The sequence below is a fragment of the Podarcis filfolensis genome (assembly GCF_964270895.1).
Source record: "Podarcis filfolensis genome assembly, chromosome: 8".
Classification (NCBI taxonomy): Eukaryota; Metazoa; Chordata; class Lepidosauria; order Squamata; family Lacertidae; genus Podarcis; species Podarcis filfolensis.
Window position 1 is genome coordinate 89,647,766 of NC_139611.1, and position 27,954 is coordinate 89,675,719.

General features: G+C 49.6%; 2 protein-coding genes and 1 long non-coding RNA gene across 14 annotated transcripts in view; 1 reads left to right on the forward strand and 2 right to left on the reverse strand.

The window, feature by feature from the left end:
* LOC310768596 (uncharacterized protein) overlaps positions 1–27,954 on the reverse strand; it is a 191,400-nt gene that overhangs the window by 54,747 nt on the left and 108,699 nt on the right. The window lies entirely within an intron of this gene.
* LOC310769158 overlaps positions 1–27,954 on the forward strand; it is a 254,965-nt gene that overhangs the window by 2,065 nt on the left and 224,946 nt on the right. Inside the window, exon 3 of one of the 4 annotated variants that reach the window (XR_014551459.1) lies at positions 17,648–17,777. The exons of 1 other annotated variant lie outside the window; for it this stretch is intronic. This is a non-coding gene — a long non-coding RNA (uncharacterized lncRNA). Of the gene's footprint in view, positions 1–419; positions 543–17,647; positions 17,834–27,954 lie in introns of those variants that run through there. 2 more of the 4 variants (XR_014551460.1, XR_014551461.1) reach the window with 2 other exon arrangements.
* LOC310768598 (uncharacterized protein) lies at positions 352–27,935 on the reverse strand. 8 transcript variants are annotated; one of them, XM_083626983.1, is made up of 7 exons: positions 27,063–27,147; positions 24,815–24,980; positions 23,468–24,057; positions 23,216–23,297; positions 22,891–22,973; positions 20,953–21,079; positions 352–3,116 (listed from the first exon to the last, which is right to left on the reverse strand). In XM_083626983.1, exons 3-7 carry the CDS (start codon positions 23,879–23,881, stop codon positions 1,291–1,293), a joined length of 2,532 nt encoding a protein of 843 aa, XP_083483109.1. In that variant the 5' UTR covers positions 23,882–24,057; positions 24,815–24,980; positions 27,063–27,147; the 3' UTR covers positions 352–1,290. The 8 variants fall into 8 exon arrangements, with proteins under 8 accessions (XP_083483109.1, XP_083483111.1, XP_083483110.1 ...); XM_083626987.1 differs by lacking the exons at positions 352–3,116; positions 24,815–24,980 and adding exons at positions 17,902–20,458; positions 27,852–27,916 and having other exon boundaries at positions 27,063–27,420; XM_083626988.1 differs by lacking the exons at positions 352–3,116; positions 27,063–27,147 and adding exons at positions 17,902–20,458; positions 27,861–27,915.

Consider the following 27,954-nt stretch of genomic DNA (forward strand, 5'->3'; position numbering starts at 1 on the left):
TGTGCCCAGGTCTTTTGGGTCTCATATTTTGCACCATTTCCTTGGCAACCAGACCCACGGTGCGGCTGTTGATGTTCCTAGTCCCTATCTTAGTTCTCTTTTCCCAAAACATGTCAAAGACCTTTGAGGAGAGATGTGAGTTCTCACATGGATGCTAGCTCAACACAGATCTCTCTCCCAAAACATCATCTGCCCTTCTAGGGTCTGATAAGGATGGAAGCGGTAGGAAACTTACACATGACAGCTTTACAGGAGGGTGGAATGAGGGTTACAAAATGCAGGCATACAAAAATCAAGCCTAATGCATCCTATCTAAAAGGCTGGATGCAATTAATACTAGGACACTTTGACCAAAATCAAAATCTATAATATCTAATATTCAATCAACTATCACAATTTTTACACCAAGTCCTTCCTAGGAAAGTTCAGCATGGACAGCAAACTCATCAGTGTCACCCAATCTCTCTTATCCCTCTCCCCAGGCATGACATGAAGAAGGAATTCAACACCTTCGCCAAGAACTTGCAAGTCACAGCTCTGGGTATGTAGTAGGAATTACTATGGGGCACCAGATGTGGCAAAGAACCCAGCTGCAATCATTACCTCATATGAACTAAGGTAAAAGGTAAAGGTACCCCTGCCCGTACGGGCCAGTCGTGTCTGACTCTAGGGTTGTGCGTCCATCTCACTTAAGAGGCCGGGGGCCAGCGCTGTCCGGAGACACTTCCGGGTCACGTGGCCAGCGTGACGAAGCTGCTCTGGCGAGCTGGCACCAACGCAGCACACGGAAACGTTGTTTACCTTCCCACTAGAAAGCGGTACCTATTTATCTACTTGCACTTAAGAGTCCTTTTGAACTGCTAGGTGGGCAGGAGCTGGGACCGAAAGATGGGAGCTCACCCCGTCGTGGGGATTCGAACCACTGACCATGCGATCGGCAAGCCCTAGGCACTGAGGTTTTACCCACAGCGCCACCCGCGTCCCTCTCATATGAACTAAAGTCTCCTCCAATTAAATCTGTATACAGCCACTACTGTAGTTTGCCCCACTGTGAGTTCTTTGATGGCAAACAAGATGGGCCCTGTGGCTGAAGCTCTTTCCACATGCTTGCCACTGTTAGGGTTTCTCCCCTGTATGAATTCTCTGATGGGACATGACACTATCCATTTTTCTGAAGCTCTTTCCACACTCTTGTAACTGATAGGGTTCTTCTCATGGATTAACTCTTTGATGGGCCCTAAGATGGCATTTTTGAGTAAAGCTCTTTCCACACTAAAAGCACTGATAAGGTTACTCCCTTGTATGAATTCTTTGATGGGAAGTGAGTTTGCGGCTCGTATTGAAGCTGCTTCCACATTCCAAACATTTATAGGGTTTCTCCCCTGTATGAATTCTGTGATGGGTTGTGAGACTGGTGCTCTGGATGAAGCTCTTTCCACATTCCAAGCACTGATAGGGTTTCTCTCCTGTATGAATTCTTTGATGGGAAGTGAGATTGCTGCTCCTATTGAAGCTCTTTCCACATTCCAAGCACTGATATGGCTTCTCCCCTGTATGAATTCTTTGATGGACAGTGAGCTGGCCTTTGTCTATGAAGCTCTTTCCACATTCCAAGCACTGATGGGGTTTCTGCCCTGTGTGAATTATTTGATGGACAGTAAGCTGGCGTCTGTGAATGAAGCTCTTTCCACATTCCAAGCACTGATAAGGTTTCTCTCCCGTATGAATTCTTTGATGGGCCATGAACTGGCCTTTGTGAATGAAGCTCTTTCCACATTCCAAGCAATGATAAGGTTTCTCCCCTGTATGAATTCTTTGGTGGGAAGTGAGCTTGGACCTCTCATTGAAGCTCTTTCCACATTCCAAGCACTGATAGGGTTTCTCCCCTGTATGAATCCTTTGATGGGAAGTGAGATTTGCCCTATGATTGAAGCTCTTTCCACACTCTAAGCAGTGATAGGGTTTCTCCCCTGTATGAATTCTCTGATGGTCAGTAAGCTGACTTCTGAGAACAAATCTCTTTCCACATTCCAAGCACTGAAAGTGTTTTTCCCCTGTATGAATTCTTTGATGGGTTGTGAGACTGGTGCTTTGGGTGAATCTCTTTCCACATTCCAAACATTTATAGGGTTTCTCCCCTGTATGAATTCTCTGATGGGAAGTGAAACACTCTCTTCGACTGAAGCTCTTGTCACATTCTTGGCACTGAAAGGGTTTCTCTGTTGTATGAATTATTTGATGGGACATAAGTTGGCCTCTTAGAATGAAGCTCTTTCCACACTCCCAGCACTGATAAGGTTTCTCCCCTGTATGAATTCTTTGGTGGGAAGTTAAACTGTTCTTTTGCCTGAACCACTTTCCACATTCCAAGCACTGATAAGGTTTCGCCCCTGTATGAATTCTATGATGGACTGTGAAACTCTCCTTTGTTCTGAAGCTCTTTCCACACTCTTGGCACTGGTATGGTTTCTCCCCTGTATGAATTCTTTGGTGGGAAGTTAATCTGTCCTTTTTTCTGAAGCTCTGCCCACAATCTTGGCACTGATAAGGTTTTTCCCTTGTATGAATTCTCTGATGGACAGTGACCTTGTATCTCTGACGGAACCTCTTTCCACATTCCAAGCACTGATAGGGTTTCTCCCCTGTATGAATTCTTTGATGAGTCCTGAGCTGGGAGCTCTGAGAGAATGTCTTATCACATTCCAAGCACTGATATGGCTTCTCCCCTGTATGAATATTTTGATGGACTCTTAGTTGGTGGCTGTGACTGAAGCTCTTTCCACACTCCAAGCAATGATAGGGTTTCTCTTTTGTATGGATTCTTTGATGGGAAGTGAGACTGCCGTTCCTAATGAAGCTCTTTCCACATTCCAAACATTTATAGGGTTTCTCCCCTGTATGAATTCTCTGATGGATATTGAGAAGGCTCCAGTGTTTGTAGCTCTTTCCACATTCCAAGCACTGATGGGGTTTCTTCTCAAGGAGATTTCTTTGATGGGAAGTGGCATGGGAGCTCTGACTGAAGCTCTCTCCACAGTCTGAATCCTGATATGGCTCCTCCACTGTGTGGATTTCATTGTGGTCTCCCTCGTTCTTCATCTCCAATTCATCACCACCTGCAACAACGTGGCAAACAGATTAGAGCCTCAGGAATAATAATAATAATAATAATAATAATAATAATAATAATAATAATAATATATTTGTACCCCAGCCACTCTGGGCGGCTTCCAACAAAGATTTAAAAATAGATTAAAATTTCAGACATTAGAAAACTTCCCTAAACAGGGCTGCCTTCAGATGTCTTCTAAATGTCATATAGTTGCTTATCCCCTTGACATTTGATGGGAGGGCGTTCCACAGGGTGGGCTTATCACAGTGAAGGAACCACCAGCAGGCCCTTGGCACTGGACTTCAGTATCCGGGCAGAACGATGGGGGTGGAGACACTCCTTCAGGTATACTGGGCTGAGGTCATTTAGGGCTTTCAAGGTCAGCACCAGCACTTTGAGTTGTGCTCGGAAACATACTGGGAGCCAATGTAGGCCTTTCAGGACCGGTGTAATGTGGTCTCAGCGGCCGCCCCCAGTCACCAGTCTGGCTGCCGCATTCTGGATTAATTGCAGTTTCTGGGTCACCTTCAAAGATGAGAGCCGCAACCCCAGAGTCGGCCACGACTGGACCTAATGGTCATGGGTCCCTTCACCTTTAAAGATTTTTTTTTTAAGAATCGGTTTAATGATCGCCTCTTTCAGTGGGTCTGGGAAGGCTCCCTCACAGAAAGAAGCATTCACCACCCCGCAGAGCCCATCGCCCAGCCCTTCCCAGCTCGCTTTTATTAGCCAGGATGGGCAAGGATCAAGAAGACAGGTGGTTGGTTTCACTTGTCCAAACAGCATGTCCACATCCTCGGAGGTAACAGATTGAAATTGATCGCATATAACATGACTAGACAGGATTCTAGCACTCTCCCGCCCGGGCCCTGCTCCCACAATGGTGTCTACCTCCTTCCGAATCTGAGCAACTTTATCTGCAAAAAACTTTGCAAAATCATTCCAGGAGATCTTGGGTTCTTTACAAGGTCCCAATGGTAAAGGCGGTTCTGTTAAATTGCAAACCACCTGAAAGAGTTTCCTGCTGCTATTTTCTGCAGATGCAATAGAGGCGGTGAAGAAAGTCTTCCTCGCCGTCACTGTCACCACTTGATAGGCTTGATGTTGAGCTCTAACCCGTGTCTGGTCTGATTCAGAATGAATTTTCTACCACCGGCACTCTAGCCGTCTCAGATATCATTTCCTCATGCTCAGCTCTGGAGAAAACCAAAGGGCTGTCTGGGCTCCATGCAACCAGAGAGGGCGCTTCGTGGCCAGACAGTTGATAGCCCTAGTTAACTCCACATTCCAGTGGGCCACCAGGGAATCAGCTGAAAGGCCATCAACATGGGATGAAGCATCCCCTACCACTCTCTGGAAACCATTTGGATCCATTAAGTGGTGGGAGCGGACCATCTGAATCGGTCCCATCTCCCTGCAGAGGTGAATGGTCGCAGAGATGTCCAGTTGCACCAGGAAATGATCTGACCATGGCACTTCAGTTGTTTCACTTTTAGCTAGTGTCAGATCACCCATGTCACTAGAGGTGAACACCAGGTCTAAAGCATGTCCGTGGCTATGGGTTGGGCCAGATTTATTCAGGGACAGCCCCATGGAGGCCATGCTTTCCACGAAGTCCCGAGCGGCCCCTTGTAAGGTCGTGTCAGTGTGGATGTTAAAATCCCCCAGGACAACCAAGCTAGATGTCTCCAGGAGAACATCCACCACGACCTGAAGCAGCTCGGGCAGGGAATCCTTGGTGCAGCGGGGAGGTCGGTACACCAAAAGGAATCCTGTACTGCCCCTATTGCCCAACTTCCAGAACATGCATTCAGAGAACTGGGTCTTCCCAATAGGACACCTGGTGCAAACTAATGACTTCCTAAAAATCACTGCAACGCCCACCCACCCCCGCCCACATGACCTGGGTTGCTGTGCAAAAGAGAAACCTGGTGGACAAGCAGCGGCAAGGACAGGCCCATCTGCTTCATCCAACCAAGTCTCTGTTACACATGCCGGTCAAGTCCTCCATCCACAATTAGGTCATGGATGGCAGTGGTCTTATGAATCGTTGACCTGGCATTGCACAGCAGCACCTTCAGGTCATGTGGGTTTCCCTTGTTGATTCCAGAATCCATCCAGTCAAGACCAGACCTGGAGGCAGAGATAGTCTTCAAACAATAACTAAGCCTGCCTCCTGGGTAATGACATGGTCTGGTCTTAGCGTAACTCCTCCTCCTGCCCATGATCACTGAGATCTGATGTCCCAGTGCATCCCCCCCTCCCCGTGGAACTTGCCCCAGCCATTCTGTTGGCTGGGGCCCACTCCCAGGCAGCCCTGATCCTGCCCCTTAAAAACAAAACACAAACTATACAACAACCAATAAAACAAAACAAAACAACGTTATACCTAAATGAATCCCCAACCAGATATCCTTTTAGAAGACATCTGAAGGCAGCCTTGTTTAGGGAAGCTTTTAATGTTTGATGGACTACTGCATTTTCAAATTTTGTTGGAAGCTGCCCAGAGCAGCTGGGGAAACCCAGCCAGATGCGCGGGGTATAAATAATAAATTGTTGCTGTTGTTGTTATCCATTCCACCCCCCAACAGAGCAAAAGAGGGGGGGAGAAGAGAAAAATTAACATGCCACTGAGTGCTTAAGGTCATTTAAAAACACATTAGATTAGACACTTGGAACAGGGAAGCAATAGCAGAAGAACTCCACACTCCCCCAAGAGTTTGTTCCGGTGGGTCCAGCCCCACCCTCCGGGCACTGCAGCAGGAGTCCTTTTGTAGCTGAGAATGTGCGGGCCTGGCCCCCGTCCCCCAGGCCAGTTGGAAAAGGCCCTGGAAGGGAGCAGGCCCTGCAGGCCTCGCCACAGCCGATGGTCCCAAATTAGGGAGCAGCGCTAATTAATGCTTGTGACAGGGAAAGAACTGATGGGAGTTAGATGTGAGGTCTTCCTGCAGGGTTCACTGCCGGGGGTTCAAAAAGCCTGGTTATTTTCTGGGACGGATTTTGTTTGGCCCAATCATGGGATCTGTGCCATCTCCAATGTCACTCATCTCTTTAGTCAGCCAAGGACAGAAAGAAAAACAGAAACAAAACATCTGACAGAAGACACTTCAACTTCCTGAATCACTTTGAAGATACATTTAAGAAGGCCTGGGCAGTTTAGAGGAGCCTGAAAAAAATATTGGGGTGGGGGGGTTTATCTGCCCTGGAGTAACTTCATCTGAGCAATTTCCTCCCTGCTCAGCACCTTGCACCTCTGGCGGCCCTTCACCTATGAGGGGATGAGGGGCTGCTGAGCAATGGAGTCTGAGGGGGAAGGAGAGCGGTCAGCCCTCCTCCTCCTCCTCCTCCTCCTGTGCATCTGGCCAGATGCTTCCCGGCCCTGCTGGAGCCATGGCTGCTTTCCTGAGGCCCTTCCTCTGCTTCTGCCCCCGTGAAGGGGCCCTGATGGGAGGCTGTGGGGGCTGCAGACAGGCCAGCCCTTCAAGAGCAAAAGGGGGCCATCTTGGAGGGGGGTAGGCAAGATGATGACAATGATAATTTTATTATTTATGCTTTGAAAAGGCAGGACCAGAGGAAGAATATTCACAGGGAAAGCAGTCAACAGTCTTCCATCCAAGGCTGGCTGTGGGAGTGTTAGCATCCCAGGTGCTGCAGGTGCTGCTATTGAGCCCCATCGAAAAATCAGAGGTTCCTCCCATAGAGAGATGTCTTGAATTACAAAGCAGATAGGATGATCCCAGAGGGAGCCTTACCAAGAGAGGCCACGATCCCATGATTCTCCTCCATGACTTCCTTATGGAGAGTTCTCTGGTCAGGATCCAGCAACGCCCACTCCTCGTCTGTGAAACGGACAGCTACATCTTCAAAGCACACTGGACCCTAAAAGAAAAAGGTTGTCCTCCTAGACCAAATAAAGGTTAACAGTTACACTTTGTTGTCTTCTGCCTCTTAATTGATGTCCTGTTTTAATGGGAATCTTTTTCTGCGCATTTTATGGATGCATATTTTGTTGGGCTAATGGAATTATTCATTGTGTACAGTGGTGACTCTGGTTGCGAACAGGATTCGTTCCGGAGGCCATTTGCAACCGGAAACTACTGCAACCCGAAGTGCCTGCTCTGCGCATGCGTGTGGGGCGGTCTATCGCTTCTGTGCATGTGCGAGCAGCGAAAGACCACTTCTGCGCATGCGCAACTGGAGAAACCCGGAAGTAACCCGGTCTGGCAATTATATATTTCATCCAGCAGAGCTTTACTGCTAGCCAAGGCCAATGAGCACAATGGTCACAAATCCAGTACATCCAGGATTGGCACTGTCCAGTTGCAGCAGAAGTGCAGAGTGTTTGAGGACCGGGACATTCGCAGGGAAGCCAAAATGCTTGTTTACAAAGCTATTGTACTACCAACCTTACTGTATGCTTGTGAAACATGGACCACTTATAAACGCCATCTCCAACTCCTTGAAAGATTCCATCAACGGTGTCTCCGAAAAATTTTACACATCACTTGGGAAGACAGGCAAACTAATATCGGTGTACTGGAAGAAGCAAAGATCTTCCGGGTTGGCGCCTCCAGCAATGGCTGAATACCTCTGATCGGGAGGAATTTGCTTCGTGGAAATCAGGGTCTGGCCGCCACGGCGAAGGCGGGGACCCACTAAAAATCACAGGCGGGAGAAGCCTGTGAACGTGGGATTCGGCTGGCACCTTTTGCGCCTCCCCTACTCACGGGGAAACCCGGTTTCGGGGATCTGGAGTGACGTGGGGTGAGTGGCACGGTGCTTCGAATTGACTGCTTCTTTCACGCAGTGAAGCCGCATTGCTGTTGCTGGAGAGCGCTGACTTTTTCCTGTGGACAATTTGATCTTAAAACAACTACCCATGAGTAGAACGGAAAATTGGATTTTTAAACGTCTTAATTTGGCACCGAAACGGGGAGGTTTCAAACAGGAAGTCCGCCTTCCCATTTTGTAAATAGACTGAAGCAAAGAGGCTGCAAGCTAAAGTTTTGGAAAGTCCTCTGTAAAGGGTTAAACTTCCATTGGCTAAAATCATTAAACCCCCCTTGGAGGCAGGAGAAGAGGGGAAAAATTTTGGACCGCGTAAGCCTGCAGGAGAGAGAGTGAAGAAAGTTAAATCACCACCGCTCTGAACCTGGAAACGGGCTGCTAGTAAGTCGGACGTTTTGGGAAAGTTCATTGACTGTGAATAAAACGTTTGTTGACAGATAGTTAAATAAGAGAAATACATTGTTTCCATTGTTTCCTTCAGCGTTAAAAAAGGAGTAAAAGTAACTGAAAATTGAAACTAATTTTATCGCTTGAACCGTGCTTAAAAGGATTGATACAAATAGAAATTGTTTCCCTCTAGAGGGAGCCTTTGAAACTGTTACAAGAGTTGAGCTGGGGGAATCTCCAGCTGCAAGATAAAAAACCGTGAGAACCAGGGATTGACCTTGGATCGGTAAGAATGTCGACAGAAGAAGCCTTAGTGATTGCATTATGCAAGATAAGTGATTCATTGGAACAGCTCCATAAGAAGACGGATGTGATGACTATCAAAATTGATAACTGGGGACAAAAAGTGACTAATTTGGGACAAAAAGTGAACATCTATACAGAAACTATTCAGGAATCGATACAGGAATCTACTTTGACATGGCAAATTGTGGAGAAGGTGAGGGAGAAAGTTGTTGTTGTTGAACCTAAAGTAATACAAGTGGAGAGGGAGAGAGCCCCAGCCTTACAGAGGCAATTTGATGAAGATAAGTTGTTGCCTTCTATGACTGAATTTAGAGAAAGTCAGATTTTGAGGATTGGAGCCCTGCTTGGACTGGAGAAGGAAAGTTGGATAGATCCCCCCCATGCAGGGATGTACTGACCTTTGGGACCTGGACTTGGGTCAGGAGGAGATTGGAGTTGTGGGGACCTTCAGATTTGGAGGGATTTTGAAACACATCCTGAAATATCTTTTGGATTTTAGTTTTAACTACGGAGATTTGGCTGACCTGTCGAGAAGGAATAAAAACATTGCTAAGTCGGAGCTTCCCCGAGACCTACTCTTCAGCATCAAAGGAAGGAAATTAAGAACAAGATCAGCAGAAGACAAAGTAAAGTGCATGTATAAATACGAAGAAGATCTGCAGAAGGGACTTGGAAAAGAGTTAAGAGCCTCGGACAGAAGATCACCAGGTTGGACTATATGGAATTGACGGAAAGGACTGGCAGAATCCGAGACCAGGGAGAAGACGGTGGAAAAAGATTGGGAAAAGTTTAAAGTTTATTTATAGAAATACTGTAAAATTAATGAGTGTTAGAAAAATGTTGGAATGAAATTATATGGCTTTAGTAGAAATGTTATAAGGAGTTAAGCACAAATAAGTATTATAGTATTAATGGAAAATAAGGTTAAAATAAGTTAAGAAAATTATATGACAGAAAATAGAGAAAGATGGAAAGGAATTGCTGAAACAATTAACAGAAGTGGAATACAAAAAGGGAGGTGAGAGGAGGTCGATGAAATGAGGGAATGAAAGATAGGGCATTGAAATGGTATGATGTATGTTTTTAAATTGTTTTTGCTTTGTTTTGTTTAGTCTAATGTGTTAATGTTGCGTTGTGTATTGTTTATATATTGTATTGTATTGTATTTTTTTCTTTTGCTTCTTTTTTTTCTTTTGCTTCTCTTTTTCTTCTTTTTTGTAAGGTTTAAAAGGAATAAATATTATTAAAAAAAAAAATGGAAGAAGCAAAGATCACCAGTGTTGAAGCAATGATTCTTCAACATCAGCTTCGTTGGACTGGTCATGTTGTCTGGATGCCTGATGATTTTCTTTCAGAACAACTACTCTATTCCAAACTTAATGAGACACGGATGGCGCTGTGGGTTAAACCACAGAGCCTAGGACTTGCCGATCAGAAGGTCGGCGGTTCGAATCCCCACGATGGGGTGAGCTCCCGTTGCTCTGTCCCTGCTCCTGCCAACCTAGCAGTTCGAAAGCACGTCAAAGTGCAAGTAGATAAATAGGTACCACTCTGGCGGGAAGGTGAACGGTATTTCCGTGCGCTGCTCTGGTTCGCCAGAAGCGGCTTAGTCATGCTGGCCACATGACCCGGAAGCTGGGCGCCGGCTCCCTTGGCCAATAAAGCGAGATGAGCACCGTAATCCCAGAGTCGGCCATGACTGGACCTAACGGTCAGGGGTCCCTTTACCTTTTATTCCGAACTTTGAAATGGAAAGCGTAATGCTGGTGGTCAAAAGAGGTTTAAAGATCGTCTCAAGGCAAATCTTTAAGAAGTAGTATAAACACCGACAACTGGGAAACACTGGCCTGCGAGTCCCCCAGTTGGAGAACAGCCTTGACCAAAGGCTCGAACTGGAACTCAGGACGCAAAGGGAAATGTGCTAAGAGAAAGGCACGCTTGGCAAATCCACAACGTGATCGGCTCCAGCCCGGAAACCAATGTCCCCACTGTGGAAGGACGTGTGGATCCAGAATTGGCCTCTACAGTCACTTACGGACTCACTGTTAAAACCGTGCTTATGAAAGACAATTCGGCTACCAGGGATCGCCCAAGAAGAAGAATATAAACTCCCCCCCCGCCCCTCCCCGGCAGGCTGGGACTTGCTCCCTTCTCCCCCTGCGCCCTATGGGGAAGAGAGAGGAGACTTACAAGATCCCAAAGGTGCCACCGACGCAGCTCTTGCAAAGGAGACGAAAACCTCCCCCTGGAAGAGAGGAAAGGGGGGGCGGGCGGGAGGGGATTTCCTCGGGAGGACCTCGTCCTCCCCCCTTATTTCCTGTCCTCTCTAGGAATGCAGCTCAGTTCCTTTTAACCCTTGCAAGGCGGAGCACTTCAAACGCACATCCTCTCTATTCAGGAGCCCGGGAGGAGCCTCGTACTTTGCAGACGCGTCGAGGCGCCTTATTTGCGGAGACCGAAATGAATCCAAAGGGGGCGGGAGACCCAGGACGCCCAAAGGGGGAAGAGAAAGGAGACTCACCGGATCCCCGAAGGCGCCCCCGAGGCAGCACTTACGGAGCAGAGAGACAACAGCCCCCCCCCTTGCAGGAAGGGATGGGGAGGAAGGATCTTTGGCTCTGGGGGACCTGGCCCCCTTTATTCCCAGTCCTCTCTCGGAATCCAGCCCAGTTCCTTTGAACCCTGGGCGAGCCTGGGCTCCTCCCCCCTCCTCTGCAAAGCAGGAGCCCCGGGCATCGCAGCCCCCAGGGGGGTCGTATTTGCATCCCTTCCACCATCACCAAAACGTCACGAACTCGTCACAAAAGAGGAGTCATCCCAGCTCCCCCTCCCCCCCGCCAGTCATTCCAGCTCCCACCGCCTTGGAAGGAGCTGCTTCCCCAAAGAGCAAGAACGGGATTCACACGTCCCCCCAGTCGCGAGGCCTTCCTGCGCTTCTCCTCTGGAAGGATCCGGATTTCTGCCTGGGGTGTGGGCTGCCTCCTGGGGCGAAGCTGGAGGGGCAAAGGACCTTCGGCTTGAGGGAGGGGGGAGGGAGGGGAGCCCTGGATCGCCCTGTCTTTCTGTCTTGCAAGAAACAAGGAAACAGGACTAAACATTGTATCCGCTGTTGCTACATTTTGTAGCGCGCTTACACCTCCTCCCAGTCGCGAGGCTTTCCTGCGCTTCTCCTCTGGAAGGATCCGGATTTCTGCCTGGGGTGTGGGCTGTCTCCTAGGGCGAAGCTGGATTCCCCCTAAGGGGGGGGGTGGCAAAGCACCTTCTGCTTGAGGGAGGGAGGGAGGGAGGGAGGGGAGCCCTGGATCGCCCTCTGTTTCTGTCTTCAATCTGCAGAGGAAACATTGTATCCGCTGTTGCTACATTTTGTAGCGCGCTTCTTCCCTCTTTCTGCTCTCGGTTTCTTGCGCTCAAGGCGTCGCGCAAAAGAGCCGAGCTCTCCTGGCGGATCGCGCGCTCCAGACACGGGGCTGCTGCTTCCTGACTTCGGATTGGCTGCCTGTCACCTTTGGACGATGCCCATTGGTCAGCGATGGTTCTCTGAGAAATCCTGATGTTTCATTGAGGGGTTTCGGGACTCCTTTGAAGGGTTTACAAGCCTCTTCGCTGTAGAAGGGGGAGGGGGGTTTCTATGGGTGGGGGCCACTCAGGCTCATCATCTTGTGTGGGTGAATGGGATTTGGGGGTGTTTGGATGGCCTCTTAGTCCCCGGCTCTACCAACAGCTGGAGGGGTGAAAGGCCCGGAGGAGTCACCTGAGGTCCCGCCCCCCCCCCCCCGCCACAACAAGGCTGCTTTGTTGTCCTGCAAGGGGCCAGGAGTGTCTCTGCAAGGCCGTCCTCCGGGCGGTCCTTCTCCTCCTTTATTTCAACCCCTCATCCCCAGGGGCCTGAGAGGGGATCCCACCCCCTACCCCCTATGTTATGTACTGAGTTGAATAGGATCCAAACTGCAGCAGTCTGATTGGTCCTAGAACAATAGGATCCAAAAGGCAGCAGTCTGATTGGTCCTGGAACAATAGGATTCAGAATGCAGCAGTCTGATTGGTCCTAGAACAATGCAGCAGTATGATTGGTTGGCAGGAACCACCCAATCATGCTCCAGATAGAAGTGAATCCACAACCTGATTGGCTTACAGTAGAATTCCAGAATTAGCCAATCATGTGCAGCCCATTGTGTAAATAATGTATATAAAGCAGATACCTTGAGGGGACTTTCATTCATTCCTCCTCACCACTATGAGCTGAATAAAGAGCATGAAATCACTTTGCGACTCTGAGTATATTTCACTGGCGACGAAGGTGGGATCCTGCTGAGCTTACTGCCACACACAGCACCGCAGCACCGCCACCTGCCGCACCGCTGCCTCGCACCGTTTATCCCGGCTTCAGCTCCGGGACACAAGGAACTCAGAATGGCAACTGACAGCAGCTTCTCGCCGTTCAACCCAGCATCTGGAGACTGGGAAGCATACGCCTCCCGTTTCACCTTCCTCCTAGAAGCCAAAGGGGTCACCGATGAAGAAGACGCCAAGAAGAGGGCAATATTCTTCAGCGTCTGCGGAGAGGAGACGTTTGAAATCGCCCGGGCTCTCCTTGCACCTGAAGACGTCGCTACTGTTCCATACAAAACAATAATGGAACAGCTGAAGGGGCACTTTTCGCCGCAGCCCTCAGTGGTGGCTCGTCGAAATGCCTTCTACGCAAAGCGGCAAGCCCCTGGGGAAACCATAACTGGGTTTGTGACCTCTCTCCGCCAAGCCACCCGGTTCTGCAACTTCTCAGAGCTGGAGAACATGCTTCGTGACCGCCTCGTCGGTGGCCTGAAGGATGAGAAGCTGCAACGACGCCTCTACGCTAAGAAGGACCTAACGTTCCAGGTCGCTCTGGAGGAGGCCCTGGCAACGGAAGCTGCCGAGAGGTCGACGCAAGAGGCACGGCCGAGCCAGCCGCCCCAACCGAGGGTCCACCACGAAGACCTCACCGACGACTCAGGATCCAACAGGGAGGGGGTGCACCGAGTACAGCAGCGCACTCAAGCAGTCCACATACCACAGCTGCCTCGACGAGAAGGAGGGAACTGCGCAAGCTGCGGGGAAAGTCACGAGAGGAGGACCTGCCGTTTCCGCAACGCAGAGTGCAGGCAGTGCAGAAAATTGGGACACATCGCCCGGGTGTGTCGAGCTCGGCCCACCCGATGCCAGGCATCAGATGACCAATCCAAGAGCCCCAGGGCCTGGGGCCCAACGCACCAAGGCAACTCAACGGAGCTCACGGACTTCCAGGTATACCAGTTGCCCCACCCCAACGTAGAGAAAATTTATGTAGAGGTACAGATAGAGGGGGCCCCATGCCGCATGGAGCTTGACACGGGTTCAACTCTATCCATAATCTCGGCAAGGACCTTAAGGAAACTGTGTCCTACTGGGGGTCCCAAGCTCAGGCCGGCCCCATTCACCCTCCGGGACTTCCAGAAACGTAAGGTCCCCACAATGGGGGTGGGGACCTTCAGGGTGCAATACCGAGGGCGGACGCGGCAACTGGACTTGCTTGTGGTCAAGGGCCCCTACATTAGCTTACTGGGATTGGCATGGTTTGGACCACTGGGGCTAGCCGTCACCAGGGTGAACCACACGAGCTTACAAGTGGACGTGGACGCCATATGCAAGGAATTTCCGGGGGTTTTCGATGGGAAATTGGGACAGTATACGGGCCCCCCCATTGCTCTACAGCTTGACCCTGCAGTACAACCGGTCAGGCTCAAGGCCCGCCGGGTTCCGTTCGCCCTGAAACCCCGTATAGACGAGGAATTGGACCGACTCGTGGAGCAAGGAGTGCTGGAGCCGGTGCCTAATGCCCCCTGGGAAACCCCAATCGTCACACCCGTCAAGCCTAATGGTTCGGTCCGCATCTGCGCAGACTACAAATGTACCATAAACAAGGCCCTCACGGCCCATGCGTACCCAGTGCCAGTGGTCAGCCATGTCCTTGCTACCCTGGCTGGGTCGAAAATTTTTGGCAAGCTGGACTTGGCCCAAGCATATCAACAGCTGCCAGTAGATGAGGCCACAGCAGAGGCACAGACGACTGTGACGCACAGAGGAGCGTTCAGGGTAAAGCGGCTGCAATTCGGTGTCAGCGTGGCACCAGGCATATTCCAGAATCTAATGGACTCTCTCCTTAAAGGGATTCCTGGTGTCACCCCCTTCTTCGATGATGTGTTGATTGCCGGGCCCACACCCGAGGAGTTTGAGGACTGCCTCCGTACTGTTCTGCACCGTTTCCAGACGGCGGGTCTCAAGGTGAAGCGGGAAAAATGTCTACTAGGAGTGCCTCAGGTGGACTTTCTGGGATTTATGGTGGACGCAGAAGGGGTCCACCCAACTGGGGACAAGGTACGGGCCATTTGTGATGCCCCAGCGCCCAAGAGCAAGACTGAACTTCAGGCCTTCTTGGGACTATTGAACTTTTACCATTCCTTCCTTCCCCACAAGGCGGCGGTAGCGGAGCCCCTACACAGACTCCTGGACAAGCGGGCCCCTTGGGTGTGGGGCCAGCGCCAGGAGGCCACATTCCAGGCAGTCAAGGACTTGCTTGTCTCAAACTCGGTCTTGGCACACTTCGACGAGAGGCTGCCGGTGGTGCTAGCATGCGACGCCTCGCCCTATGGCATTGGCGCTGTCCTGGGACACCAACTCCCGGATGGAAGAGAGGTACCGGTGGCATACTTTTCCCAGACACTCAACGCAACTGAGCGGAACTACTCGCAAATCGACAAGGAAGGTCTGGCAATCGTGAAGGGAGTAAAAAAATTCCATGATTTCTTGTACGGGCGGCCCTTCACCGTGGTGACTGACCACAAGCTGTTGCTTGGCTTGTTTGCCCCTGAAAAGCAGACACCCAAGTGCTGTCTCCTCGCGTCCTCAGGTGGTCAATTTTCCTTGCCAGCTACCAGTATGCACTGATTCACCGCCCTGGGAAGGCGATGGGCCATGCGGACGCCCTCAGCAGGCTACCACTACCGGAAACAGGCCCTGACCCAGCACCTGCACAAGAGGTTATGAGCCTGGAGCTGCTTCCTGAGTGCCCCATTCAGGCACAAGAAGTTGCACACCATTCCAAGAAAGATAGGGTCATCTCCCGGGTCCTGGACTGGGTGTGGAGGGGATGGCCCAGCAGCAGCCCCGGGCCAGAATTCGCCGGCTACACAACCCGCAAATATGAACTGTCGGCCCACAAGGGGTGCCTGTTATGGGGAAGCAGGGTCGTTGTTCCCCAGCCCCTCTGCAAAAGGGTCCTCACAGCCCTACACGAGACACACCCAGGGGTAGTAAGAATGAAGGCCCTTGCCAGGAGTTATGTGTGGTGGCCGGGGATCGACGGAGAGATAGAGGCCTGGGTCAAACACTGCCAGGCCTGCCAAGAATCCCGCCCAGATCCCCCAAGGGCCCCAGTCCAGTCCTGGGAGTCCGCCCGAGCACCATGGTCACGCCTGCATGTGGACTTCGCTGGCCCCTTTCAGGGGAAAACATTCTTCATAGTGGTGGACTCCTACACCAAATGGCTGGAAGTCGCACTGGTACCGTCCACTTCTACGTCCGCAGCCATCCGGGTACTACGCAGGCTGTTTGCAACCCACAGGCTCCCTGACACTCTCGTCTCAGACAACGGGACTGCATTTACGTCAGGAGAATTCCAAACCTTCACAGTGCAGAACGCCATCCGCCACATCCGTTCGGCGCCATTCCACCCTGCCACCAATGGCCAAGCAGAACGCATGGTGCGGACCACCAAGGACACCCTTCGCCGCATGACGCAAGGGGATTGGGAGTACCGCCTTGCCACATTCCTTCTAGCACAGCACAGGACCCCCAGCTCAACGACTGGCCGGAGCCCCGCTGAACTACTAATGGGTCGACGCCTTGCAATCAGATTGGACCGCCTTCACCCCGATAGAGCTCAGGATGAGGTAGTGGTGGGGGAAGGCAGGAACCCCCGGACCTTCGAGGCCCAGGACCCAGTGTATGCAAAGAATTTTGGGGCAGGCCCTGCATGGGTACCCGCCACAGTCACCAGGGTCACTGGCCCCGTATCGTACGAGGTGCTAACAGATGGGGGGCAATGCTGGCGCCGCCACTGCGACCAGATACGGCGACGATTCCTGGGAGAAAACCAGGAGGAGGAGGACAGGTCAGAGGAGTCCCAAGGGAACAGTGGGGCAGTGAGGCCCATAGAGCAGCAGGGGCAAGCAGGAGAGGCAGAATCAGTAAATACAGAGAGGACCCGTGAGGCCGAAAGGACACCGGAACCAGAACCACGACTGAGCGAGCCGGTTGCGCCAGACCATACAGCCCCATCACAGCCAGCATCCTTGGAACATGAGCCAGAACCTGAACCCCGGACCAGGGAACACCCCAGGCCGCAACGCACACGTAGGCCGCCGGCATACCTCGAGGACTATGAATGCGACCTCCCGGGCAGGACTGGAACTTAGAGGGGAGGGGTGTTATGTACTGAGTTGAATAGGATCCAAACTGCAGCAGTCTGATTGGTCCTAGAACAATAGGATCCAAAAGGCAGCAGTCTGATTGGTCCTAGAACAATAGGATTCAGAATGCAGCAGTCTGATTGGTCCTAGAACAATGCAGCAGTATGATTGGTTGGCAGGAACCACCCAATCATGCTCCAGATAGAAGTGAATCCACAACCTGATTGGCTTACAGTAGAATTCCAGAATTAGCCAATCATGTGCAGCCCATTGTGTAAATAATGTATATAAAGCAGATACCTTGAGGGGACTTTCATTCATTCCTCCTCATCACTATGAGCTGAATAAAGAGCATGAAATCACTTTGCGACTCTGAGTATATTTCACCCTAGCAATGGAGCGGGTTTCAGATATATATCTGATACAAAAGTATCCAGCTTGCCTGTGGGGCAGGTGGGGGAGCGTAAGGGAACACTCTTGCGGGCCCCACGGCCTCCTCTGGGCAAGGGGTCCTGGTGTTCTGGGACTCCCAGCTGCTCTCTCGTGAGCACCCGGTCTAGCAGAGTAAAAGCCGCGCAGAGGGAGATGAGCAGGAGAAAAGAAGGAGCCCCACCAACTTCCAGCTTGGAGGCGCTGGAAGAGGAAGCTCTGTGAGCCTCTCTACTCATGATGTGAACCACCCTGGCATCCTCAGATCAACGGTGCTCTAGAAATTTAATAGCTATAGAAATAATAAATAAAGCTTGTGTGGTAGGAATTTGCTTCTACACCATCAGTTTGTTTCCCAGGTGAGGGAACACAGATATAAACACGGGACCAAGGGAATGAGAGCAATTCTGTTGGGACCCAGTTTATTCAAACTATTGCAATAGGACAGCCTTGCTAACCAGTTGTTCAGCAGAGCGGCTAGTTCAAAAAGGCTGCCAGGAGGCATATTAGAAGAAAGCTAATATACACAGCACACAAAGACCCATAAAATGCCACAACACTCTTCCACTTGCATCAAGAAAGGTCTCAGATCATGGGATGCATGGCTCAATGTGAATATCGACTCCCACAGTTCCCAGGCCATTTGTTAGGCTGTTAGGCTGCTGAATGAAAAGATAACAACAGGGCAACTGACTTTCGGGTTTGGTGGGTGTGCATCAGTAAACGAGCAGAATGAAGACTAAGAGAGCTGAGTGGGGGGTGTGCGCTTGTGTAATCTCAGTGCATATAAATTGTACAAGTGACAATAAAGTATTTCTATTTCTATTGTATTTGGGTCTCATATGTCTCACTTCAACAACGTTCCTAGGCAACCAGGCTAAGGAAATGCTAGCTCAACACTTCTCCTTTTCTCTCTTTCCCAAAACATCACCTGCCCTTCTGGGGTCAGAAAAGGCTGCAAGCTGTAGGGAACATACACATCACAGCTTTACATAGTTCAGGAGGGTGGCATTAGGGTTACAAAATGCAGACCCACAAAAATCAAGCCTAATACATTCTATCTAAAATGTTAAATGCAATTAACTAGGACACTTCAAACAAAATCAAAATCATTAATATCTAATTCAATCAACTATCTCAATTTTTACATCAGCTCCTTCCAAGGAAACCTCAGCATAGACAGCAAAAATGTCACCCAATCTCTCTTATCCCTCTCCCCAGGCATGACATGAAGAAGGAATTCAACACCTTTGCCAAGGACTTTCAAGTCACAGTTCTGGGTACGTAGCAGGAATTACTATGGGGCACCAGATGTGGCAAAGAACCCAGCTGCAATCTCCAAAAATTAAATCTGTACACAGCCACTACTGTAGTTCACTCCCATCATGAGTTCTTTGATGGGAAGCAAGACGGGCCCTGTGACTGAAAGTCTTTCCACACACTTGGCACTGAAATGGTCTCTCACTTTTGTGAATTCTTTGATGGGAAGAGAGATGGCTGCTCTGACTGAAGCTCCTTCCACATTCCAAGCACTGATATGGCTTGTCCCCTGTATGAATTCTTTGGTGGGAAGTGAGATGGCTGCTCTGACTGAAGCTCTTCCCACATTCCACACACTGATAGGGCTTTTCTCCTGAATGAATTCTTTGATGGGAAGTGAGAGATGCCGTCTGATTGAAGCTCTTTCCACATTCCGCACACTGATATGGCTTCTCCCCTGTATGAATTCTTTGATGGACTGTGAGCTGGCGTCTGTGAATGAAGCTCTTTCCACATTCCAAGCACTGATAAGGTTTCTCCCCTGAATGAATTATTTGATGGACAGTAAGTTGGCTTCTGACAATAAAGCTATTTCCACATTCCAAGCACCGATATGGTTTCTCTCCTGTGTGAATTCTCTGATGGACAGTAAGCTGGTGGTTGTCACTGAAGCTCTTTCCACATTCCAAGCACTGATATGGTTTCTCTCCTGTATGAATTCTTTGATGGACAGTGAGCTGGCATTTGTGAATGAAGCTCTTTCCACATTCTGAACACTGATAGGGTTTCTTCCCAGTATGAATTCTCTCGTGGACAGTGAGCTGGCGTTTGTGAATGAATCTCTTTCCACATTCCAAGCACTGATAGGGTTTCTCCCCTGTATGAATTCTCTGATGGGAAGTGAAACTGTCCTTTTTTCTGAAGCTCCTCCCACACTCTTGGCACTGATAGGGTTTCTCTCCTGTATGAATTGTTTGATGGGCCATGAGCTGGCCTCTTTGAATGAAGCTCTTTCCACATTCCAAGCACTTATATTTTTTCTCCCCTGTATGAATTTTTTCATGGTCAGTGAGGTGGCTTCTGTGAGTGAAGCTCTTTCCACATTCTGAACACTTATATGGCTTCTCCCCTGTATGAATTCTTTGATGGACAGTGAGCTGGCCTTTGTGAATGAAGCTCTTTCCACATTCCAAGCACTGATGGGGTTTCTGCCCTGTGTGAATTATTTGATGGACAGTAAGCTTGCGTCTGTGAATGAAGCTCTTTCCACATTCCAAGCACTGATAAGGTTTCTCTCCCGTATGAATTCTTTGATGGGCCATGAACTGGCCTTTTTGAATGAAGCTCTTTCCACATTCCAAGCACTGATAAGGTTTCTCCCCTGTATGAATTCTTTGGTGGGAAGTGAAACTGTCCTTTCGACTGAAGCTCTTTCCACATTCCAAGCATTGATAGGGTTTCTCCCCTGTATGATTTCTTTGATGGACAGTGAGACTGAAGCTGTGAAGGAAGCTCTTTCCACACTCCAAGCACTGATAGGGTTTCTTCCTGATAGGATTTATTTGATGGGAAGTGGAACGGGAGCTCTGACTGCAGCTCTGTCCGCACTCTGAATATGGATGTGGTTCCTCCACTGTGTGGATTTTGTTGTGCTCTCCCTTGTTCTTCATTTCCATTTCATCACCACCTGCAACTGAGAGAGAAATGGTTTAGAGCCGCAAATTATGGAGCAATGCTAAATAATGCTTGTGACCAAGGAAGAACTATAGGGAGTTAGATGTGAAGTCTTCCTACATAGTTTACTGTCTGCAACTCAAAAGGTCTGGCTCTTTTCTGGGATGGATTCTGTTTGGCCTAATCATGGAATCTGTGTCATCTCCAATGTCAATCTATCTTTGGTCAATCAAAAACACAAAGAAGCAAGAACAATAACAAGGAACCTAGGAAAAGCTACTTCTACATCCTAAATCACTCTGAAGCCTACATTGAAGAAAGCCTGGGCAGTTCAGAGGAGCCTGATCATGGTTTGAAAAGGCAGAACTGGAGGAAGAATATTCACAGGGAAAGCTGTCAATAGTCTTTCATCCAAGGCTTACTGTTGAGCCCCATCGAAATATCAGAGGTTCCTCCCATAGAGAGATGTGTTCAATTTCAAAGCAGATAGGATGATCCAATAGGAGGCCTTACCTAAAGAGTCCAAGATCCCACGATTCTCCTCCATGACTTCCTTATGGAGAGCTCTCTGGTCAGGATCCAGCAACGCCCACTCCTCGTCTGTGAAATGGACAGCTACATCTTTAAAGCACACTGGGCCCTAAAAGAAAAAGGTTGTCCTCTTAGACAACATAAAGGTGATCTGTGACACTTTACTCTGTTATTTTCTGCCTCTTAACTGCTGTTCTTTTTTAATGGATTTGTTTTGATGCACATTTTAATTATGGATAAATATTTCAATGTGTTAATGGAATAATTCATTGTGTATTTTAATGTGAGCTATTAAGAACCTGGTGCTCTTCAAATCATTCTCTTTGTGCAAGCAATCCTATGCAAGGATTTCCCTGTGTGCTGTTCTGGGGGTCAGGAGGCCCTCCCGATGCCCTAAGACCAAGTTCAAGAGGTGAATGGGGGAATGAGGAGGATGGGGGGGGGGAGCCCCTTTGTGTGAATGATGGCGCTGGTTAGGTGTATCCTGGCCATGGTTTGGTACAGTGTGAAAACGCTTAGAAGCCTATTTTAACATTCAATCTAGAAATGAAACTGTAATGACTTATAAACATGTGGCAATGTTCAGGGATGCAGGAGAGGATATATTGTTTGATTATAGCCTTTCCAACTTGTGTTAACAAGTTCACAATTTAGCAGAGTAACATTCCCCTTTTTAAACTCACAGCGGATGCGTTTGCTCAGGCTCGCTAAAGGCTCTATAATAACTGTTCTGGTATTTTCCCCTTTTCCCCTCATAAAAGATAAGACACGACACAGTCTTCTATAAAACCGTAAAAAGAGTTTACTCACATTCTGTTCACAATCGGATCCCAAAAGGCAGACTTAGCTTAGAAAAGTAACATATACCTGGAAACTATTTCATAAAGAGACAGTCCCTTTGTCCTCTCTTGGCTGGAAGCCAAGAGCGCATCTTTGGCTAAGCAGATGTTGCTACTTCGATGCATGTTGTCAAAGAGAGAGATGGCTGCCCTGCCCTGTGCTTTTGTCATTACCTGCACAGGTGAGGCCACGCCCACCTCTAGTCTCATGCAGAGGAAGTCTGTCCCAGCCCAGAAGGAAACAGGAAGTTGACCTGCTGGCTGGACAAACATTCCTCCCCATGTGTAAACATGTTCACTCTAGGAATGTTGTACTTGACTGCTCTTTTGTTTCACATCCCACAAAACAATCCTAGCGACATTCAGAAGGTGCGTTAAGGGGACGCTGCTGTTCCTTATTCTCAGCACATAAACCTCCCTGAATAGCATTTCAGCCTTTGTTTAGGTCCTCTTTGAGGAGGAGAGAGATTTGTTCATGCTAGAGGCAGCCTGGTTGCCCCACCTCTCTGCCTACACAGAACGGGTGATTTTAACTCTTCATTAGAAAAAAATGGGATCTTTGTAGGATTGCCAGGCCTAATGACCTACTTTTCTCCGTAGGTCTTGCCATTAGGAGACAGCTGCAGAGACAAAAGGCCCCGATTTCTCCCAGCTAAGTCCCTTCCTTTCCATAATACTCCGTAAGCAATCTGAGACTGCTCCTCCTGCTTCATGGCTCTCCAGGTTGTGGGAGACAAGCGGGGAGGAGAGCTTGTTGCAGGAGAATGGGGAGACCCCTTGCCTCTACACAAGCCAAACCCCTCTCTGCCTCTCTCCTCCCATCTCCTGCTTCCGCTTCTGCCTCGGAGTCTGGGCTGCTCTCTGCCACAGACTCCCTCTGCTCACTAAGCCCTGTTGCCTCTCCAGCTTCTGAAACCTCCTCCTCCCAGTCTCCTTCCTTTTCTCCCTCTGACCCCTCATCATCGTCCCACCACCCCTCCCCTGGCCCTGAGCCTTCATTCCTTGGCGGTACATCCCACCACTCCTCTGTGTCCAACCAGTCCATGACATCCTCTCTCCCCACATGGCCCCTTCCTCCTACCTGATCTGGTTTCCCAGCTGCGGCTTCTCCTCCGCCATCGTGAGGAGATAGTTGAGCAGGTCTTGCTGGCATCGTCCTGTCACCTAGGAGAGACAAAGGTCACGAGTGCCTGCTTCTCTCAGAGGGGAAACTATAGATGGGCCTTCAAAAAAGTACCCCTTTAGGATTTTGTACCCATTTCACATTTTAGCTGTGCAAAAACATATCTCCTTTTCTCTGAATTTTTCACCCCAAGTATCTTCTCCAAAAGATGAAAAGTACTCACAGATTTCTTTCAAAATCTACAACATGTGACAAAATGGAGAAAAAACTCATTCCTCCTTACCCAGTGGCCTCTCTCGGGTATCCAACGGGGTCGGTTCTGCCTCAGAGAAATCCAGACCCATTTCTGCAAACAGTTCTGTCCCCTGAAAGAGTGAAAAGCATTCAAAACAGAGCATGAGGAGAAGGATTAGAAATGGAACGGCCCTTCCTTAGATGCTTTCCAAAAAAGGATGGGCCATTAGGAAATGATTTGGGAATACTCTCCTTCCTCTTTGGAGCCCCTTGGGAGTTTCCAGAGGAAAGTCTCTCTCACCTGCTGCTCTGCCTGCTTCCTCTCCTCTGCCTGACTCAGGAGGAAACCTTCGGCCAGAGCCACTGCCTGGGAACTGGTCTCCGCTCCACATTCCCTCACCCAGCTCTCCATCTCCGGAGGAAGGACAGCCAGGAACTGCTCCAAGATCACCAGGTCCAACATCTGAGCTTTCGTGTGCCTTTCTGGCTTCAGCCACTGATGGTCAAGGTGGTAGAGTTGGCTGCAAACCTCTCGGGGTCCTTTGGCCTCGTGGGAGCAGAACTGCCTGAGCTGCTGGCTCTGCACCTCTGAGCAAGGGGTGTCCTCCTCACTTGGGTTCTTCTGCACGGAGTTTTCACGCAATCCCCCACTACTCCCAGTTTCCATGGCATGGCCTCTTCCTGCTTCAGGGCCAGCTGAGTCTTGCTCATCCATCTCTGTTCTCTGGACACCTCCAGGAGATCGGAAGGATCCTTTGGTCTTCTGCCAAGTTCTGTCTGTCCTAATGAGAGGTGCCTGCTGTATTTTTTTCTATTAATTGCTTTATTTATTATTTTCCATATATATACAACACAGAATTATCTTCATTTCAGTCAGTCCGATAAAGATATCTAGGTTCACCCAAAAAAATAGAAAGAAAAAAGTATCAGAAAAATAGAAAAATAAAAATAAATTCAGATACAATTTGAAATATGTATTTTCTACACATACATTTGACCTCCCATTGTCTCCATATTTTCCTATATATTATAGTAAATTTATTGTTATTATTTGTAAAAATTCTCTTTTCTATTTTGATATCATTTTCCTTTATATATACTATTTACAGAAATCATTCAAAGGCAACTAACGTGTTTATATTACAACTATTTTTCAAATAGTTCTTAAAATTATGCCATCCTAGAATGAACTCCTGTCTGGGTTTTTCTCTAATTCCTTCAGAAAGAGAGGCTAATTCCACATATTCTGTAAGTTTCAGTAACCAGTTGTCTCTGGTAGGAAGTTTGTCATTTTTCCAATATATTGCAATAAGCACCCTTGTGGCCGTGGTTACATACAAAAAAAATTCCTTAGACCCTTGGTGATATCTGTGCCTGTAATGCTCAGAAGAAATGTTTCTGGTTTTTTAGGGAAATCGACCTTTAACATTATTTTTAGTTCTGAGTGAATGTCGTTCCAGAACTCTTTGATCTTCTGGCATGGCCACCATATATGAAGCATGGTGCCTCCTGCTTCCCTGTATCTCCAACATACATCTGGTGTATTTTTATACATCTTGAAGAGTTTTTGCAGTGTCAGGTAATACTGGTATAAATTTTTTTGCATATTTTCCCTTATGGAACAATAGGCGGTAAACCTCCAATTTACCTTCCACAAATTCTCCCATTGGGACATCTGTATGGTGTGACCTAGATCTTGGACCCATTTAATCATGGCCGACTTAGCCTCCTCCTCCTTGACTTCCCAGAAGGTTGGCAGTTCGAATCCCCGCGACGGGGTGAGCTCCCATTGCTCGGTCCCTGCTCCTGCCAACCTAGCAGTTCAAAAGCACATCAAAGTGCAAGTAGATAAATAGGTGGGAAGGGAAACGGCGTTTCCGTGTGCTGCTCTGGTTCTCCAGAAGCGGCTTAGTCCTGCTGGCCACATGACCCGGAAGCTGTACGCCGGCTCCCTCGGCCAATAAAGCAAGATAAGCGCTACAACCCCAGAGTCGGCCACGACTGGACCTAACGGTCAGGGCTCCCTTTACCTTTACTTTAAGGAGAAGAGAAATGATCCCTGGGCCAGCGTGGGTGAGTCTTGCTTGGAACCAGGGCTGGACTGTACCACAACTCAGACTCTGAGCGATCAAGTGAAGCTGCCTGGGTGCCAGGATAGCAGCTGGCATCTCCCCCATCTGGGTATCATTGGATCTGGACTGTTTTCACACACTAATACCCAATCCTGTAGAATACCATCAGTTATATTGTATTGGCGCAATCAGAATGAATTCCTGGAACCAAAATGCTTTTTCTGTGCACTCTGAGCTGGAGCAGCAAAGAACATTATAGTGAATTGTTTTCGCTTGTCTTTGCCTACCCCACTGCCCTGTTCACGGTTGTGAAGAATATCCCTACGTCATGAATGGTCCATGTCACCATTAAGAAAGAGAGTTTGGAACAGGCCAGTGTATCTGTGGACTGTCCCTGGATCAAGGGACTTTTCTTCTTTAAGTTCTCAAAACTCTTAATCTGGCTCAAGGTCATCTGAACTAGCAGGATGTTTAACTGAGAATCAATCACAGTCAGTCCATCATTTGGAAAATAAGACTTGAGAGCTGTCTTGCTCCAAAATGGCAACCTTGGCTTAAGGAGCCATTTGGCCCCTAGCTTATATATCTGGGTTTCTAACACTGCCTCCCTCTTCCTACTCTCCTGCTGCAGCTTCTGCCTCTGTCTGGACTGCTCTCTGCCACAGACTCTCCCTGCTCACTAAACCCTGTTATCTCTTCAGCTTCAGTTTTGTTCTCCCAGTCTGCTCCTTCCCTTGGGGGTCCCCCAGCTGGCTCCTCTCACTGTTCCTCTGTGTCCACCCAGTCCATGCAGCTCCCTCCTTGCATCATTTATTCTGTTAGCACCAGGTTGCACTCTGCTTTCCATTTGGCCTCCTTTTCTTACTGGGGCCAGCCAGCAGGACTGAAGATCCAGGGTGCTTCCCAGCAGCTGGCCTGGAAGCAGAGCGTGGCCATCGTAGCCAGGACGTTTCTGAGCACAATTCAAAGTGTTGGTGCTGACCTTTGAAACCCTAAACGGCCTCAAAGGCCCAGTAGACCTGAAGGAGTGTCTCCATCCCCATCATTCAGCCCAGACACTGAGGTCCAGCTCCGGGGGCCTTCTGGCGGTTCCCTCCCTGCGAGAAGCCAAGTTACAGGGAACCAGGCAGAGGGCCTTTTTGGTAGTGGTGCCTGCCCTGTGGAACGCCCTCCCATCAGATGTCAAGGAAAGAAACAACTATCTGACTTTTAGAAGACAACTGAAGGCAGCCCTGTTTAGGGAAGCTTTTAATGACTGATGTTTTAATGTATTTTTAATCTTTTGTCGGAAGCCGCCCAGAGTGGCTTCCCAACCAGATGGGTGGGGTATAAACAATAAATTGTTGTTGTTGTCAATAGCCCCCTGTTCCTCCCTGATTGGCCTCATCCTCTTTGAAAACCCTCTTGCTTGGTGACCAGCCCTTCCTCCTGTGGCAGGGAGTTCCATGGGTCTAACTGCGCACTGTGAGATGCATGGACTTTGTTTATTTGTTCACCATACAGACCAAGCTTCAGCGTCCAAAGGTTTCCATCTGGGTGCGACCTCGGTTAATAAATGTGACCGATTCCTCAATCCCATCGGGGTCCCTTTGCAGGCCCTTTTCTCCCTGGCTCAGGGACCCCTCCCCAAAGGGGCCAAGCAGCGTCTCCATCCAAGGGAAGAGGAGAGCTGTGGAGCTCCTGCCACCTCGCCCCCTCCCTGGCTTTGTAGAGAAGGAAGGGTGCAGAACCCTGACTTGGGGGTCCTGAACAGGAACCCCATGGACCCTGCCCTGCAGCCCTGGAACCCCAATGCGCCCTATGGGGAAGAGAGAGGAGACGTACCAGATCCCAAAGGTGCCAGTGGCGCAGGTCTTGCAGAGGAGACGAAAGCCACCCCCTTTCAGGGAGAAAGCTGAGAATGTGGGAAGGGCTTTCGTTGGGGAGGACCTTGTCCTCCCCCCCCCCCCGCTTATTTCCCAGTCGTCTCTAGGAATTGCAGCTCGGTTCCTTTTAACCCTTGCAAGGCTCACCTTCTCTTCTCGCAGGAAGCGCCAAGCGCATTGGAGACACCCAGAGATAAAGCCAAACAGGGGCGGGTCAAGCGCGAGGCTCGATCATCTCAGCGTCGTGGCTTCGCGCCCCAGGTTGGGCAAAATAGGTCTGCCTTGCGGGAGGTTGGACTAGGTGACCCTGGTGAGCCCTGATAATAATAATAATTTGCTATTTTTAGGACCCTCTTGCCTGGCCTTCTGAGCTGATCCTTTCCACCCTTGCAAAGCGGAGCTCCCCACGCTTCCCTTCTCCCTCCCTCCCTGGAGTCCCATGCATTGCACACACCCAAGGGGTCTTATTTGAGGGACCCTCTAGGCTGGCCTTCAGCTCTCCAAAAGCGGAGCCCTGGCAAGCAGGAGGCGGGGTGTGTGTGTGTGTGTTGGGGGCTCCATCCTCGCTCCGAGCCCCGCCGGGAAAGGCACCTGTCAGGCTTCAAGCCTTGGCTGGCGTGGGGCTCTCCGGCCGAACCTCTTCGGGCCACGAGAGTGCCTCTGAGCACACGCAGAGTGCGCCTGCCTCGGAGCAGGAGGGAGCTCGGCCGGACCAGTCCCGCGCGCCCGCGCGCCCCCCGCCACTCACCTGCCCCACCAGCCCCGCAGCAGCCTCCGGCGCGCGCCCGCCTGCCGACCTGTCCAGGTCCACGGAAGGAGCTCGGCTCGCCCAGCGGCAGGGACGCATAGGG

Excerpts from the sequence above, each read along its gene's own strand:
- LOC310768598 (XM_083626985.1), bottom strand. The coding sequence starts at position 23,881 with ATGGATGAGCAAGACTCAGCTGGCCCTGAAGCAGGAAGAGGCCATGCC. Across the intron at positions 21,080-22,890 it reads CAGCTGGGAAACCAGATCAG|GGCCCAGTGTGCTTTAAAGA; the intron begins GTAGGAGGAAGG and ends TTTTTCTTTTAG. Across the intron at positions 3,117-20,952 it reads TGGGATCTTGGACTCTTTAG|GTGGTGATGAATTGGAGATG; the intron begins GTAAGGCCTCCT and ends ACGTTGTTGCAG.